Here is a 17,500-nt window from a genome sequence, read left to right as displayed (position 1 = left end):
GTCTTCCACGTTTACAGCTGAACTCTCGTCTGCTGTGAGATAAGAAAAAGCACAACATCTCTTCATCTCTTATTATTTTGTGGTTATTTAGTTGCATAAACAGTCAGATGTGCACATGCTGCAGGAATGAAGCAAACAAACACAGAGACCTGTCGGGCCGGACGAGTTTCCCCTGACTTCTGTCTTTTCTGACTTGTGTGTCTGTAAAACACGAGCGGCTCGTCCTGACGTCAGTCCTGCTCTCAGAAGATCTAGAGCCGTGAAACACACATCAAGGTGTTATCAGAAGTGCTTCTGAACAAGCATCACGTGTCTGTAAGTGTGTAATATAACCCTTTGTTATTATAGTCGTTAAAACTGAAACTAAAACTGTAGGTTTTTCCCTCATACCTTAACTAAAAAATAATACATTGAAAACTTTATTTATTTCATAATTCTCTAATGTTTGAGAATCAGTAATGTCCTTTAATACCACTGAAAAAATTCACATAGTATTATAGTTTTTATTAATATTTTGAATCTGTTTAGTTTTCATTTGATTTTTTCTAAGTTTTAGTGATTTTTGTGTATTTTTTAATGTTTATGTTTTTAGATGTTTTATCTGTTTTTTTTTCAATATATAAGTCTATATAAATTTGATACATTTTTATTTGCTATTTTATTAAAACTTAATTAAAATGAGAAATGCACTTGAAATAAAATAAGCATTAACTGAAATATTAAAGGATATTATTTTATTTTAATACTCCACGACAAAATGACTAACACTTTCAAAAAAAAAAAAAAAAACTGAAATTAAATCAAACGTTAGAAAATGACTTCAGGTCGCGGGTTGGATTCCCAGTGAATGCATGAAGGCAGTATAATTTGTTCTTGGATAAATGCATGAGTGTAAGTGTGTGATGGACTCACTGTCCATGAGTGAGCGCAGGTTTTGTGCGTTTGCTGCGGCGCTGCTGTGCCACTGGTTGAGCAGGACAGAATGAACCCCGCTGAGAGTGAAGAGATACGCCGAGCCGAGCGCACCGTCTGAAGCCCGACTGGACCGTCTGAAGAAAGTGAAGCTGACAGTGAACCAGAGAGAAACATCATGACAGAAAACATTCTCAAAAAGCCAAGAGCTGAGGATGAAAAAGTGTTCTGCAAGGTCATGGGTTCGATTCCCTTGGAAAGCAAGAGTTGATCATATTTATTTGCATGCAAAGTTGCAATGCAACGTAAGATTATATTTATTTGTATACAAAGAAAAAATGTTAAGTATAGTATTTTTCAGATTCTTGACTATTTTTAGTCCACTAATCTATTATAAGTTTATCTGTGACACTGGAGACGCTGCAGACTCTATGAAATCAGAATGGCGTTTGTGTCTTTAGCTTGATGTTGATGATCTCAGAGCTCATCTATATATTAATGTTCTGCTAACAGTTAATAAAGATAAACCTCTAACAGAAATATGCTTTTCAGATTTGCTGCATTCATCTGTGCATGCTTGATCTGGATTTGGTGCAAATGCACATATGATGAATCCGGCCCGAATAAAGAGCACTGAAGCATGGTTTATTTAGGGTTATTATACTTAAACTAAAACCGTAAAACATTTAAGTTACTTGAAATAAAATTAATGTTAACTGAAATGCATGACAATATATAAAACATTTTATTTCATATTTTATTTTATAAAGTCTAACTGCAACTTTTCTCATTTTTATCTAGTTTAACTTTAAGTACTAAAATAACAAACTATACTATAAATACTAATAAAATAATAAAATACTAAACTATAAATAAAAATATAGTTAAAAAATAAATATAAACTATAAAAACTATAGAGATATATTAAATAAAAACACACAGCAAATTTAGCAAAAAATTTAAAAGTAAAATTCAATTAAAATATAACATGGAAAAATATAAAAATAAAAACTATATCCTTACCAGCATCATTTTTTTTATTATATATTTTTTGTATTAATAGTTTCAATTATTTAGATTTTTATATTTTTCATTTTAAATTTTTTTCATCTATTTCTTTTCTTTTTTTTTGAAGTACAGTATTTTAGTACATCAAGTTAAACTAAATGAAAATGAGAAAAGTTGACTTTGCAACTAGAAGAAATAAAATAAGTTCAAGTTTCATCTATACTCACTTTTTATTTCAATTAATATTTTAATGGTTTTGCTTTTATTTATATCTAATACTACTGATAATACCATTTGCAATGACAAATTTGGTTTTGAATTAGTAAAGAAGCAGTGGCCTTGATCACCTTCAAGAGATCAATAAAGTACAAATCAATAAACAGTATAATTCTGTTCCTCTGAATATTTTCAATGCAACATCCATGAGATGCCTTCTGGTCATCAGTAAATGCAGCACGCAGTCATTAAAACCATGAAGACTAATGCATACAAAGGTATACGGTGTTAAAAAAGTTTTGTTTCACCTCTTCTGGACGCTGACTCTGTTCTGAACGCTTTCAAAGAGAAAGACCATCTGACATCCTGCGGAAAAACCAACACAGAGAGAACAATGAGAAAAAAAAGAAAGAATAATAAAACAGCATAGTTTAAGAGCGTTAGTACATGGCAAAGCAACACTCAGCATGAAGTAAAAGCACAGCTGTGATTGATCTGAATCCCTGAAGAACGGCTCTATGAACGCTGGAAACACTCATTAGTGTAAGAACGAGTTCGTCTGTTGTGTGCTGAGTGGATTAAAGCTGCGAATGAGGATAGTTCACCCAAAAATGACAAATCTGTCATTAATTACTCACCTTCATGTCGTTCCAAACCCCTAAAAATATCTTAATTTGTGTTCTGAGGATGAACGAGTCTTACATGTGTGGAACGACATGAGGGTGAGTAATTAATGACAGCATTTTTATTTTTGGGTGAACTGTCCCTTTAAGAGCTGAAAGTTCTTCAGGGTTCCTTTTTTCAATCAATGAATTTTTCTTTGACTTTTCCAGATGTTTCTGATTTACTCGATCAGGATTAAAGATAAACATATTCTCACTCCCAGTTTTAACAGGATCAAATATTTTAGAAATATATTTGCTCTTTATAAAATTGCTCATGCTGTTTTAAAATGGTATTAATTCCCACGACGTCTTTCCAGCTCATGCTTTTAAAAAGAGGCTATTCGGGTTTTCCAAGAACCTATTAATCCTGGTTAGTTGCTAAATTTATATCCTCAAGTTTTAGCTATGTAAAATCTTTTAGAGCAACTTCTTTGCAATTGTTTATTATTATTATCTGCAATGCATTTTTAAACATTAGGTGTGATGTTTTATTTTTTAAATGTTTATCAATGCCATATGTAGCTAATTCTGGGGCATCTGGACTCTCCATCATCCCTTTGAAAACAAACAAATAAACATAAGAACAAATGTGTGTGTGTTTAGTTGTTTTAGCTTATTTATTGCTTGGTTTTGTCTCATTTTAAAGAGATTCGGCATCATAATGTACAGTAAAGATGAAGATGATGAAGATAATGAAGAAGTGTCACTGATTTGAGTTTGTCTGTGAGACAAATGACTGTTGGGAATAATTTCCCTGTGATGCTAAAAACCGATAAATCATGCTGATCTGAATTTTATCTCAATTTATGTGAGAATATGAGTATTGTAGCCAAATCTGAACACGATTGAAGCTTTGAAAACGCTCTTCGATCGGCTGCTTTTGAAGCGGTGAGCGGTGCGAGACCGGAGCAGCGTGTAGAAGCAGATCTTCAAAGCATCAGCGCTCGCGTACAGCCGCACTGATCAGAGAAATATCAGGAAGAATCAAACATTTATTGTTGTAAAATGACTCTGCATACGGTTCACAGCAACACACGCTGCGGAGAACAAAGAGGAGGTTAAATAAATCAAACACGTGAAGCGGCAGGACAGATCTGCGGGAGCTTCCCAAACATGTTTTGATCATCGTACTTCCCCCTGAGTTTCTGTGCCTGACATGATTTGCACTACAAGAAGTGGGTGTTGATTTCATTTATCAACCAAATGCTGCAACGTGTGTTTCAGAAGCACTGATTTAACAACCCGATAACTTAACCTGTTAACTGTCACCCCGTCCCGTATACAGGACGCCTACGTTTACTTCACTAAATCCTTATCTAATCATGACAAACTATGTATCATTGGAAAGGTCTAAGACTCCTAAATAGATATTTTACCAATATTTTTTTGTTAAAAATTATGTAGGAAAAGTAATAGATTAATTTATGACAAGAGTGCACCCTCAAAAATCTACATCATAACAGGTGTTCTGACCTTGCCAAAAAAAATTCTTCTTTGTTGCCTTTTTCTCTATCACACTTTAGAAATAATCAGAAATGATGTATCAACTGAAAACTTAAAATCTCAAAATTCATCCTTTAAAACCCATTTTAAAATCAGACATTGCATTACCATGAAAATGGTACATCAATATAATGTTATAAAATGTTTTTGTTCATGAATTATAAAAAAATTAGTTTGGAAAGTGCACTTTCAAGTCTATGTTCAAAAATGTGAGTGACAGTAAAGGGGTTAAAAATGCTGAGAGTGCAATACTACTGTATAATAAGAAACACTCAATACAGTGCAAATGACCTCATCGTGTTGTAGATTTAATTCAATGTTATCTTTCATTTTAATCAAAATCAAAAATTTGTATTTTTTTTTTTTGGCCTGTGTCCTGAAAAAAAAAAAAAAAAAAAACGCCTAATATTACAAATTTTCATGATGCTAAATAAAAAAAAAAAAAAAAAAAAGCAATTATATTTATAATTAAATTATATATATATATATAAACACTTTCCATAATAAAGTTTTTTTTTTTGTTGTTGTTCACAAAATAAGAATAGATTTATCCAACTGTAATTATAATTAGTTTAGCTTCCTAAAACACCAGTGTGAATGTAATTTAGACTGAGACAGTATATCACAGATAAAAAGAGGGTCATGTTCCTTTAAAGTTTTAAAGATTTTTCTGACTTTAGTTTTAGTTAAGATCATGGATTGGAGCTCTTAATTTTGAACTCTCAAAGTGCATTCGATTGAATAATTTATAATTTTAATTTTTCCCAATACTGTCTTTTTTTTTTTTAATATCGCAAAAAATACCGTATCGTGAGACTTTGATATTGTTGCATCCCAAATGAACTCTGATCATTAGTTCTTATTTTCTACTGGTTTCAAGTGATTGGCTGGTCATTCTAGCAGCTTTTTTTTTTGTTTTTCTCTGAAACCAGTCGAGCGTTTTCTCGCTGTCTTGCTGTAATGTCCAGCCTGGTTTCATCTTCATCATCCTGGTCCTGTAGGCGTTGAGACTGAAGCTAATATTAATTTCCGCTGACGAGGGGCAGCGTTCTTCCTAATTACTGATAGATTTCAGCTGGTGTCTTGGCTTTCCATGCCTTTCTGCACCTCCCTTTCTTCATGTGTTCAGCTCTTTTCCCCTGTGTTTCCCGAGACTCTTAAAATTAATCATTGATTCAATAGGTCCTGGTTTGGTGTCTCTGTCCCTGCCAGTCTTAAAGTGGCTACGGTCACTTCTCTGCTCAAGAAGCCTTCACTTGATTCTTCTCTTCTAAAAACTTTTAGGCCAATCTCTGTCTTACCATTCATTTCTAAGGTATTGGAGAAAATTGTGCTTGATCAACTTCAACATTTTTTGACGAGTAATTGTACTTCTGAGGTTTTTCAATCTGGTTTTAAGTCTGCTCACAGCACTGAGTCTGCTCTCTTGAGAGTGTTAAACGATATTTATCTCTCCACTGATTCTAGAGACTCTGTGGTTCTTATTCTTTTAGATTTATCGGCCGCTTTTGATACTCCACACTATTATCCAGACTAGAGTCCTGGGTGGGTCTGAAAGCTACCGTTCTTAACCTTCTGGCCCTCTTCGGTCTTTTTTTACCAAAAAATTTTATATTTTGAAATGTAAAAAATCGTAGCTTCATCGGAATGAGATGAAACTTGATGACTTTTGTCACAATAGCTATGTGAACACACACACACAAAAAAAATCATGAACATGATTTGGATATGTTAAAGAGTCCAAAAAAAAAAAAATAGTCACACTTACCTTCTTCGCGGTCAGAAATGACCGACATAGGAAATTAATGGGAAATACGAAAAAATGTGAAAACTCAGTGAATCTTTTGGTGGTACAAACTACAAATCAGCCACTGGTCAGGAAAAAAGTGTGCAGCAATCAAGGGGTGACTCTCCAGAATATCAGGAGTGCAAAATAGTTGTTTAAATTATAAAATTTTTATTATCTACTGTTTGATACTGATTGTTTTTGCTGTTGTTAGTTTATTATGTTTCATCATAATTGCTGTTCCCTTCTGAAGTTTTATTAAAATTTATTGAAGTACATTGAATAAAATATTAATTAATTACAAAATGTTTGTATAGTGTTTTGAATGATCACTTTTCATTCCTTATTTTGTTAGATTTTTTAATTATCAAATACTGAGTAACAAAAATGCTTTCTATGTGTTCCCTTTCTAACAAGATTTTAATGTTTGACCGTAATCATAATGTAAAACCTGATACTTATCTAACCAAAAATATCTAAACCTTGACAAAAAGTAATCTTTTAGAATGTCTAGATATAGATCTAAATGCAAAACCTAAAAAAAATAAAAATAAAGAGATAAGGTCTAAAAAACTACGGGAATCCAAAAGTCTCTGTATATATCTATATAGGGTGCTAATACAAGAGGTTACGCAACATTACACAAGTTTTTATTTTTTTAATGCCTCCAGATTGCCCAATTCTCACATCAAAAAAATGGATTTTAAATGCTTTCACTCTATTTTAATTTGAAATATTGCATTTATTAAAAAATAGTAAATAAATAAAGAGATAAAAATATATATATTAATTCTATTGGAGAAAATAGTTCATTAAAATTGCATAAATATTGCATAGTATCATAAAATTCCCTAAAAATCATAAATAATAATCAAAAAATATTATTGAACAAAAATATTTTACATTGGTTTTCCTGAAGAAAAAAAAAAAGTTACATTTCAAGGCTTCGGTCACTTTTGACCGCGAAGAAGGTTAGTGTGACTCCTAAACGAAGAGGGCCAGAGGGTTAATTGGTTTCATACCTGTCTGACAGAAAGTTTTTAGTGAAGCTGGATAATTGTACCTCTTCCCCTGCACCTCTGACCCGTGGCCTTCCACAAGGCTCTGTCTTAGCCCCTTTTCTATTTTCTCTCTATATGCCACCTCTGGGCTCTATTCTAAGGAAACATGGTGTCTTTTTCTATGCGGACAATACTCAAATTTATCTACCAATCAAAAGAAACACTTCAGCAATGCTTAGAGGAGGTTAAAGCATGGCTCGCCCAGAATTTCCTCTTCCTAAATAAAGACAATACTTATTTTACCCGCTGTCTATCAATGAAACTGAAACACACTTTTACCGGACATGTTGAGGGAGGCCATCTTGGCCGGCGGGACGCAGGAGAAGAAGTTCTCCGTGCCAGAGTAAATAAAAGCGCTGCAGGACATCAGCATCTGCTCGAGATCTGCGAGACTGAGAGAAGAGCGTCACTTTCACACATTAATACTCAAGACTAAAACCAGCTCCTATAAATATCTGTTTCACAGGCCTGAAGTCAGGAGTGTGAGGAGAGTTTGTGTGAGACTCAGACCTGCGTTTGCGCTCGTGGCACATGAATCCTTCCCACAGAGGTGTAAATTGCGAAGCGTACGTGTCGAGGGTCTTCCTCATGATCTCTGCTGGGCTGCTGCAATCTGAACAAACCAGGGTTAAATAAAGGGTTAAATTCAACTGTGTCATCATATACTCGCCCTCGTGTCAAATCAGACCACTATTTTTCTCTCTCTTCCATACAATAAAATCAAAACCGTGATGGACACACCATGTCTGAATATGCATAAGAATGAATGAGTTACGAGAGAACTCTTGCATAAACATTATGTTTATGCAAAAATCTCAAATGATGTCTTATCTCAAAAATGTCTCAAATTAGACCAATTTAAGGTTTTTGCAACTGATTAAAAAGGTTATGACTAGTCTTACAGAGCAAAATTAGTTGACTCAGTAAAAGCAGTTTATGCAACAGGCCACCGAAGAGCAGAAAAGTCTGGGGTTCGTAAGTTTTTTGATGTTTCTGCTCAACAAAGCTGCATTTCTTTGATCAAAAATACAGTGAAAATTGTGAAATATTATTAGAATGTAAAACAGCTGTTTTCTATGTGAATCTCTTTTAAAGTGTGATTTATTTCTGTGATGCGCAGCTGTATTTTCAGCATCATTACTCCAGTCTTCAGTGTCACATGATCTTCAGAAATCATTCTAATATGATGATCTGCTGCTCAAGAAACATTTCTGATTATTATCAATGTTGAAAACAGTTGTGCTGCACAATATATTTTTTGTGTGTGTGTGTAAACCGTGACACATTTTATTTTTCAGGATTCACAGATGAATAGAAAGTTCAAAAGAACAGCATTTATTTGACTTAGAGATTTTTTGTAACTTTATAAATGTCTTTACTGGCACTTTTGATCACTTTAACACATCCTATAGTGAATAATTCATCAGTGCATCTTTTGTCCACTCACCAGCCTGCTTTCCATCCTCTTCCTCCCGAGCATCGACTACATCTTAAAGCCTGGGTTAAGAATACATTTCTCCAAACTATTAACCATCTTCAGTCACTTTGCAAGCAGCTAATGTAATAAAAGTGAGCCGAAATACAATGCAGCAGCCGAGTGACCGCTCTGACATTTCACACACATCACAGAAGGATACATCTGAACCTGTGTGTGTCCACTGGGATGCTGTTCGGCGGCAGGACACGACTGACCGGCACCTGCAGAAGAAAGTGCATCCTTAAAGGTCACTGTATGTGAACTTAGGAGGAGAAACTGAAGGCGTCCTCAGGGAAAACACATTATATAATTGACCGAAAGAGGCCGGTTAAAAGGGACGGATGGAGAAATTAAACCTCTGAACGAGTGAAGGCCGCTAAAGCAATATTGCATTTCTATCAGCGTCCGCCAGACTCATTTAGAGACTCACCGCTTTGATGCCTCGGCTTTGATCGCCTCTTCCCTTGACTGCTCTGCCACCTTTAGCTTCCTTTTTATTGTCACTTTCAACTGTCACCAACGAGAAAGATTATTAAAACAGGAAATGAGTGTCTGACACAAACCAGCGCCGTGCCAAACTCTGCCTAGAAAGGCCAGTGACATTTAATATTGACGACTGCGTTCGCTTGTTCTTCAGTAATGCGAATTTAACGACCTCCGGCAAAAGTCACACAACACAATCACATTAAAATGTGAATTTCTCTGATCCTGCTCATCACTGTGAGGAAACTCAGACGTGCAAAACGTTTACTCCAATAATAACAGGGTGCATGTTATTGCTTGATCAATTTCAATCAGGGCATATTAAAGCCAACATGCAATCAGGAAATCTTCTGCTACAGATCTAGTCGTTCATTTGAAAACATGTTAAAGAAATTATAGTTGCAAATCCAGAGGCAAACACATCACTTTATTATGGGAAAAGCTAATGCAAAAATAAAAATCTTCTCCCTCTCAGGCCAATCCAAGATCAGGATGAGTTTGTTTCTTCATCAGGTTTGGAGAAATGTAGCATTGCATCAGTGTCTCAGCAATGGATGCTCTGCAGTGAATGGGTGCCGTCAGAATGAGAGTCCAAACAGCTGATAAAAACATCACAATAATCCACAGCACTCCAGTCCATCAGTGAACATCTGGAGAAGACAAAAGCTGAAACAAATCCAGCATTAAGACGCTTTTAACTCATTCTGACGGCACCCATTCACTACAGAGCATCCATTGCTTATGAACCATTCCTTTAAGCACAACCCAAAGAAAGAAATGTCAGCAAAAGTGTTATGAACTCCAGAGACTACAGTGACAGAGAAAGAATAAAAAGATAAATAGAGAAACACAGACACACAAACAATGACTGGTGAAGATGGAGAATATAATGCACAAAACCTCATAAAAGGACGAAAGAGAAGAAAAGTGCTGCATTTGTGCCAGTTATAAATAACCAGAAAAATAAACTTTGCTAACAGCATGAATAGGATTAGTATAATATTGAATTTCCTCATTGTACGCTCAATGTTTTATGCAAAATATGTCGCAAAATAACAAATAGCTCCTTTAGGAAGTACCTCGTGGCTCTATGTCTTCCTGACATAACGCTAAAATATGAATGTTCAGATTATGCTAATGATAATGTGCCTTTACGCTTTCATATGAGCATGAACACACTAAAGTGTGTGTGGACTGATATTATACACCCTGAAAAATGACTGTAAAAAAAAAAAAAAAAGTCATTTGCATATGGCATTTTAGTGCTGAGGTCTGGAGAGCTGGGGCGTAATTATTCAAAGAAAAAGATAAATGTTAAAAGTTAAAGTTAACATTCCCATGAAATATTCAAATCCTTTTCACAGACGTCCAGCACCTATAATGATCCACATCAGAGTCACAGACGGTGCGAAACATCATAACTGTGACACATAATGCTGATCTTTCTAACATAACATCATTTGCTTGTGAGCATGTTTCAAACAGGTTTGTCATTGAGTATTTCATGCTGAGGCTGTTATTATTCACTGCACTGATCTTCAACCCCAAAACATCCAGAGTCAAGGCATAAAACATGTTTTGAAAGAGAAATGTTATCGGATATCGGATATCGTGTTGGCACAAAAACTTTTCCTTTTGTTGACATGCTTAGATTCAGATGTTAATATCATTGGGTTTCCAGTCTAGAGATAATCAGCATATTTACAATGAAACCATCTTATTTTAAAAATATGATGCATGTATTGTTACTACTGTAAAGCCATATTAAAATATAGGATCTCCATCAAAGTTTTCAGAATGTTTACATTTTAATAAACTTTTAACATTTTAGTAAATGATGTACTATTTGTACAAATAACTGCATCTGCTCTTTGAATAAAACTAAATTATTTTATTCAAGTTTTTAAACATTTTACTAAACTGTTAATTTAGATATTGTGCGAAACACTGCTTTTATTATTTTATTTATATGATTTATAAACGAAAAATAAACCAATTTTCTGATTTATGTTGCTTGGTCAATGTAAACATAAATAAATAAATAAATTATTGCGATCGTAGACTAAAAGAGAAGTGAAAAGCACATTTTGTCTTAAGGAATTCTTAAGGAAAGTGTTTTTGATTATTTTAAATACTTTTATTGTTTTAGTATTTAGTATTCATTCTTTTTTATTTTCCATTTTTATTTTTTAAAATGTATACATTAGTTTAATTAATTTTTGAGGTTTAGTTGTAAATGTTTTTGATGGTTTGAAGTTTTAGATAATTATATGTGCTGTCATATAAATTCTAAGAACTGTTAAAATATATATATATATATATATATATATATATATATATATATATATATATATATACAGTACAGACCAAAAGTTTGGAAACATTACTATTTTTAATGTTTTTGAAAGAAGTTTCTTCTGCTCATCAAGCCTGCATTTATTAGATCAAAAAATACAGAAAAAAATGTAATATTGTGATATATTATTACAATTTAAAATAATTGTTTTTAAATTTATTATACTTTAAATTATCATTTATTTCTGTGATGCAAAGCTGAATTTTTAGGATCATTATCACATGATCCTTTAGAAATCATTCTAATATGATGATTCATTATAAAAAGTTGGAAACAGTTCTGCTGCTTAATATTTTTTCAGAACATGTGATACTTTTTTAGGATACTTTGATGAATAAAAAGTAAAAAAAAAAAAAAAAAGAAGCTATGTTTTTAAAATAGAAATATTTTGTAATAACAATATACACTACTGGTCAGTAATTTGGGGTCAGTAATTTTTTTTCTTTTTTTTTAAATAAAATCAATACTTTTATTCAGCAAGGATGTGTTAAATTGATAAAAAGTGATAGTAAAGAAAATATATTATTAGAATATATATTACTAGAATTTTTATTTTATTTTGAATAAATGCAGTTCTTTTTAACCTTTTATTGATCAAATATATTAGACAGCAGAACTGTTTCCAACACTCATAATAAATCAGAATATTAGAATGATTTCTAAATGATCATGTGATAGACTGGATGTTACATGTGACACTGAAGACTGGAGTAATGATGCTGAAAAATTCAGCTTTGCATCACAGGAATAAATTATTTTTTTAAAGTATATTCAAATAGAAAAAACTATTATTTTAAGTTGTAATAATATTTCAACAATATTACTGTTTTTTCTGTATTTTTGATCAAATAAATGCAGGCTTGATGAGCAGAAGAGACTTCTTTCAAAAACATTAAAAATAGCAATGTTTCCAAACTTTTGGTCTGTACTGTATAAACACTAGAACATAAATCTATAACAAATACAAACAGCACTGCTTCCAGTGAAGGAGCAGCATGTAGTGAATAAAGGACATTCACGGCACTGTAACAGTAAGAATTAAATGCAATTAAGTCCCGGACAGTGGACCGGTGTGGCGTCACCTTGCCTAAGGACACAGCGGTGGAACTCCTGCCACTGGGGATCGAATCCACCTTCTGTGCCTTGGCCCATTTCTCAATCCATGAGGCTCCCGCTGCCCCATTTATGAGGACCTACTTGTAGAGCGTGGCCTAATTATTCTGTGCGTGTGGCTATTTTCAGCATGATTTCTGTCTCGGACATTGTATATGTGAGAGGCGTTTGATATCTGAGAGGTTCTGAGTGTGTTGTTTGCCTGTCGGACGGTAAAGCAGATGATAAACGTCTCCCGTGAGGCCCATCAGTCATAGTGAGCTGAAGACTGCCCTCAATATCACTCTTACAGTTTCTTTCTCATCACTTTTCAGTATTCAAAGTTCTGTTCTCTTCTTTAACATGTCTGAAGTTTAAATGTGTTTGAATCAGCTTTTCAAGATTTCTGGATCAGAATGATCTGGATTTGGAAATCACTTGTTTTTCTACACAGGATCAGGTAATCCAATCTTTTTTTTTCCCCAAGCAACATTAGACTGGATGACCCTGATCCAGATTTCCGGTGCTGTAAATGTGTCTACTAGTGTTTGGATCTGAAGACATAGAAAATAGCTCAATAAAATGATATAAACGTCTGTCTTCATTTTCAATTTCATCTGACCAACAACAACAACAACAACAAAAAAAATCTAAATAAATAAAAATACATTATACGTAAATATAGATTAATAATAAGGGATGTAATTTTTATGAACCACTTTTGACTGGTTTCATTAATATAAATGGATTAATGACAGTTAAAATTAACTATATTATTTTTGTTTGATACTGACATCTGTTTGAGGAACTATTTTATGGGGTCAAAATCTTAATTTAATTTTTAATTTTTTTTTTGTAAACTGTCAAATATTACTTTGAATCATTTAATATATGCATGCAATGAAAAAACAATTTTTTTAAGGAAAGTGGTTGCAATCCATTTATTTTAGCTGCTTTTAAAAACATTTTGAAAGTTAGTCAACTAAATTTGTTTATTTAAATGTAGCTAAAATGCAACCACTTACCTTAAATTTTTTAATAATTTTTTTATTATTTTTTTAAATAATTTTTTTAGTGAACAGTACATAAATACATACATAAACACATATGCATATATATATATATAAATAAAAAAAAAAAATATATATATATATATATAATATTTATATATACACTTACATTATATATACTGTATAATATAAATAAAAATATATATATATTTTTGAAACTTTATTTTTTGAAACTTTATGTATATATATATATATATATACACAACACATTTTATTGTTTTTTAATGGTGTTTCTTATGTTCATCAAGGTTGCATTTATTTGATCAAAAATACAGAAAAAAAACCGTGATCTTGTAAAATGTTATTACAATATAAAATAATGGTTTCTATTTTAATATCCTTTAAAATATCATTTATTTCTGTGATGCAAAGCTGAATTTCCATCATCAGAACTCCAGTATAAAGTGTCACATGACCCTTCAGAAATCATTCTAATGTGCTGATTTATTATTAGAATTATCAATGTTGGCAACAGTTGTACTGCCAAATATTTTTTTGGAAACTGCGGTACTTTTTTCAGGATTCTTTGATAAATAAAAAGTTAAAAAAAGAACAGCATTTATTCAAAATATAAATCTTTCCTAACAATATAAATTTTTGCTTTCTCTTCTAATCAATTAAACACATCCTTGTTGAATAGAAGTTCTAATTTCTTTCGACAAAAGAAAGAATAAAAATTTACTGTAGTGTATATTGTGAGAAAAGATTTCTATTTTAAATAAATCCACTTCTTTTTAACTTTTTATTCATCACAGAATCTTGAAAGAAAGCATCACAGGTTCCAAAAAAATATTAAGCAGCACAACAGTTTCAACACTGATAATAAATCATCATATTAGAATGATTTCTGAAGATCATGTGACACTGAAGACTGGAGTAATGATGCTGAAAATACAGCTGCGCATCACAGAAATAAATTAGATTTTAATGTAGTATATCAAAATAGAAAGACATTATTTTACATCCTAATAATATTTCACAATATTATATTTTTTTCCTTATTTTTGATCAAAAAAATGCAGCCTTGATGAGCAGAAGAGACTCCTGTAAAAAAAACATTCAAAAATGTTCTGATCCCAAACTTCTGAACGGTAGTATAGACCAAAAGTTTGGAAACATTACTATTTTTAATGTTTTTGAAAGAAGTCTCTTCTGCTCATCAAGCCTGCATTTATTTGATCAAAAAAATACAGAAAAACAGTAATATTGTGAAATATTAGTTTACAACTTAAAATAATAGTTTTCTATTTGAATATACTTTAAAAAAATAATTTATTCCTGTGATGCAATATACTTTAAAAATCAGCATCATTACTCCAGCTTTCAGTGTCACATGTAACATCCAGTCTATCGCATGATCATTTAGAAATCATTCTAATATTCTGATTTATTATGATTGTTGGAAACAGTTCTGCTGTCTAATATATTTGATGAAGAAAAGGTTAAAAAGAACTGCATTTATTCAAAATAAAAAAAAATCTAAGAAATAATATATATTCTAATAATATATTTTCTTTACTATCACTTTTATCAATTTAACACATCCTTGCTGAATAAAAGTATTGATTTTATTTAAAAAAAAAAAAAAAGGAAGAAAAAAATACTGACCCATAAATTACTGACCAGTAGTGTATATTGTTATTACAAAATATTTATATTTTAAAAAACATAGCTTCTTTTTTTTTTGTTTTTTTCTTTACTTTTTATTCATCAAAGTATCCTAAAAAAGTATCACATGTTCTGAAAAAATATTAAGCAGCAAAGAACTGTTTCCAACTTTTGATAATGAATCATCATATTAGAATGATTTCTAAAGGATCATGTGATAATGATCCTAAAAATTCAGCTTTGCATCACAGAAATAAATGATAATTTAAAGTATAATAAATTTAAAAACAATTATTTTAAATTGTAATAATATTTAATTACGTAATATATAATTACAATTTTTTTTCTGTATTTTTGATCAAATAAATGCAGGCTTGATGAGCAGAAGGCAGAAGAAACTTCTTTCAAAAACATTAAAAATAGTAATGTTTCCAAACTTTTACCTGTACTGTATATATATATATGCTTACACACACACACAAACACACACACACTACATGACACAAATGTTATAATATGTGCCCAATTTAAAATTAACAGATTTATTTCCATGCTAAATCCAGAAAAATCCTGATTTTCTGAATCAAATTGATCTCAATCCTACTAGAAATGTTTGAGCAACACGTACTGTAGGTTTGATCCGGATCAAAACCAAGACTGGATTATGTGATCCAGTTTCACAATCCATTTTCAAGATCTGATCCAATCCGAGAGCCAAAATCTGAATTTATTTATAACAGTGAAAAGATCCTGACCCGACCCTCCAATGCTCCAGATAATTGGCTGAATCAAGTGTTTAGTTTGTACTAGTTTTGTCAGGTGTGTTTGCAGTGAGATTCAGACGCGTGAAGTGTGTCTCACAGTCCTAAAGTGTGCTCTGCTTTAATCCCGTCAGCCCTCGATGGGAGAGAGCGCTCAGAAAGCCTTCCAGTGTCGGCCCGTTTAGATTTTAATTTGTCGATTACACGCAGAAGCCGAGCGAGAGTTAAAAATGAATCAATTAATTACGCAAATAAAAATGTAAAACATGTCCCGAATGCAACGGGATTACAGGTTATAAATCCTGACAGAGCATTTCTTATTGAATGAAGCTGATTAAACTCTTGACAGAAATAGCTCTGGATGTGTTTAGCTTTCTGCCGTCATTTCCCTTCTTCATCTTTCCTGCGTTCAGGGACATGAGAATATGAAGAATCATTCAGTCAAGGTCAGTTCAGGATCTTTACTGTTCATTGTACTGTAGTTATTATATTGAAAACATGATTTTTTCTGACACAAAATATCAGTTCAAACACACTTTTCAAGCAAAACATTTGAGAAAAAGAAGCTTTGAAATGCTAAATCTTCACTGAAAACGAAGTGTCATTTTGTGTTTGTGAAAGTTATGAGCTACACACTACATACTCTCATGGATTTACTAATTAATGAGTGAGATATAATCAGATGCGATTCAGATGAACATGAATATAGTGGAGTGTTTGACTGAAGCATGATTTGTCATTACCAGGCCTAGAGGGAATCTGTGGAGTTTTTTGCATCTTCTGCGCTGATTTTGGAGAATGATCTGTAGAAATATGCAAATTAAATATGCAAAAAAGAATTAAATGAAGCTCAGAATACTGCACTAATTTTCTTACTTATCAATGAGTTTAAAACTATGAATATCACATGTATTTATTTATTTATTTTCATTACATTTATATATATATATATTAAAATGTATTATTATTTTTATTACATACATTTTTTAAATAATAACAAATGAATAATAAATTGAAACAAATAAATCAAAGAGTGCTTTCATATCTAAAATTTGGCTTAAGGCAATGAGGAATTTTTCCTCTTTTTTTTTTCTGCAATATTTAAACACATATTTGATGGTTTTGTGCATTTCTGTGTTTTTTGCGTGTTTGTGTGCAAACAACTTTACCATGCATGTATGAAAAGAAACTATGCTCAGAAATGAATTAGACTTTATTGAACATAAATGCATTGAAGAATATATTTTTATCGCACATCTTATAATTAACTATTTATACTTATCCTTATACTTAGATTTTGCATGATTGTGATTCATGAATCAGACCATACAGCAGTGTTTCCCAGCCACTGTGTGCCTGGAAAATCTTCCTTATCTCTATTATATTTTAGACAAAAACACATATCTCCGTCATTCAGTCATCAAACACCTTGTTAACTCCATCTGAGGATGATTTTCAGAAATTAAGTGCAAGTGTCTGCTCATATATAAAGCTAAATGACC

At 32.0% G+C, this 17,500-nt stretch overlaps 1 protein-coding gene across 1 annotated transcript in view; it reads right to left on the bottom strand.

Annotated features, from left to right (window-relative positions):
- Positions 1-17,500, bottom strand: part of LOC109085197 (cilia- and flagella-associated protein 46) — an 88,182-nt gene that overhangs the window by 256 nt on the left and 70,426 nt on the right. Inside the window, 10 exon segments of the mRNA XM_042737619.1 lie at positions 1-32; positions 150-251; positions 913-1,049; positions 2,445-2,502; positions 7,431-7,543; positions 7,662-7,764; positions 8,599-8,640; positions 8,789-8,849; positions 9,059-9,138; positions 16,742-16,801. The exon segment at positions 1-32 is cut by the window's left edge and continues 256 nt beyond it. Coding sequence (XP_042593553.1) covers positions 1-32; positions 150-251; positions 913-1,049; positions 2,445-2,502; positions 7,431-7,543; positions 7,662-7,764; positions 8,599-8,640; positions 8,789-8,849; positions 9,059-9,138; positions 16,742-16,801 — 788 coding nt within the window.

This window comes from Cyprinus carpio, chromosome B13 (assembly GCF_018340385.1).
Source record: "Cyprinus carpio isolate SPL01 chromosome B13, ASM1834038v1, whole genome shotgun sequence".
NCBI lineage: Eukaryota > Metazoa > Chordata > Actinopteri > Cypriniformes > Cyprinidae > Cyprinus > Cyprinus carpio.
Note: the sequence above shows the minus strand (reverse complement) of the source record. Positions and strands in the feature narration are given on the sequence as shown.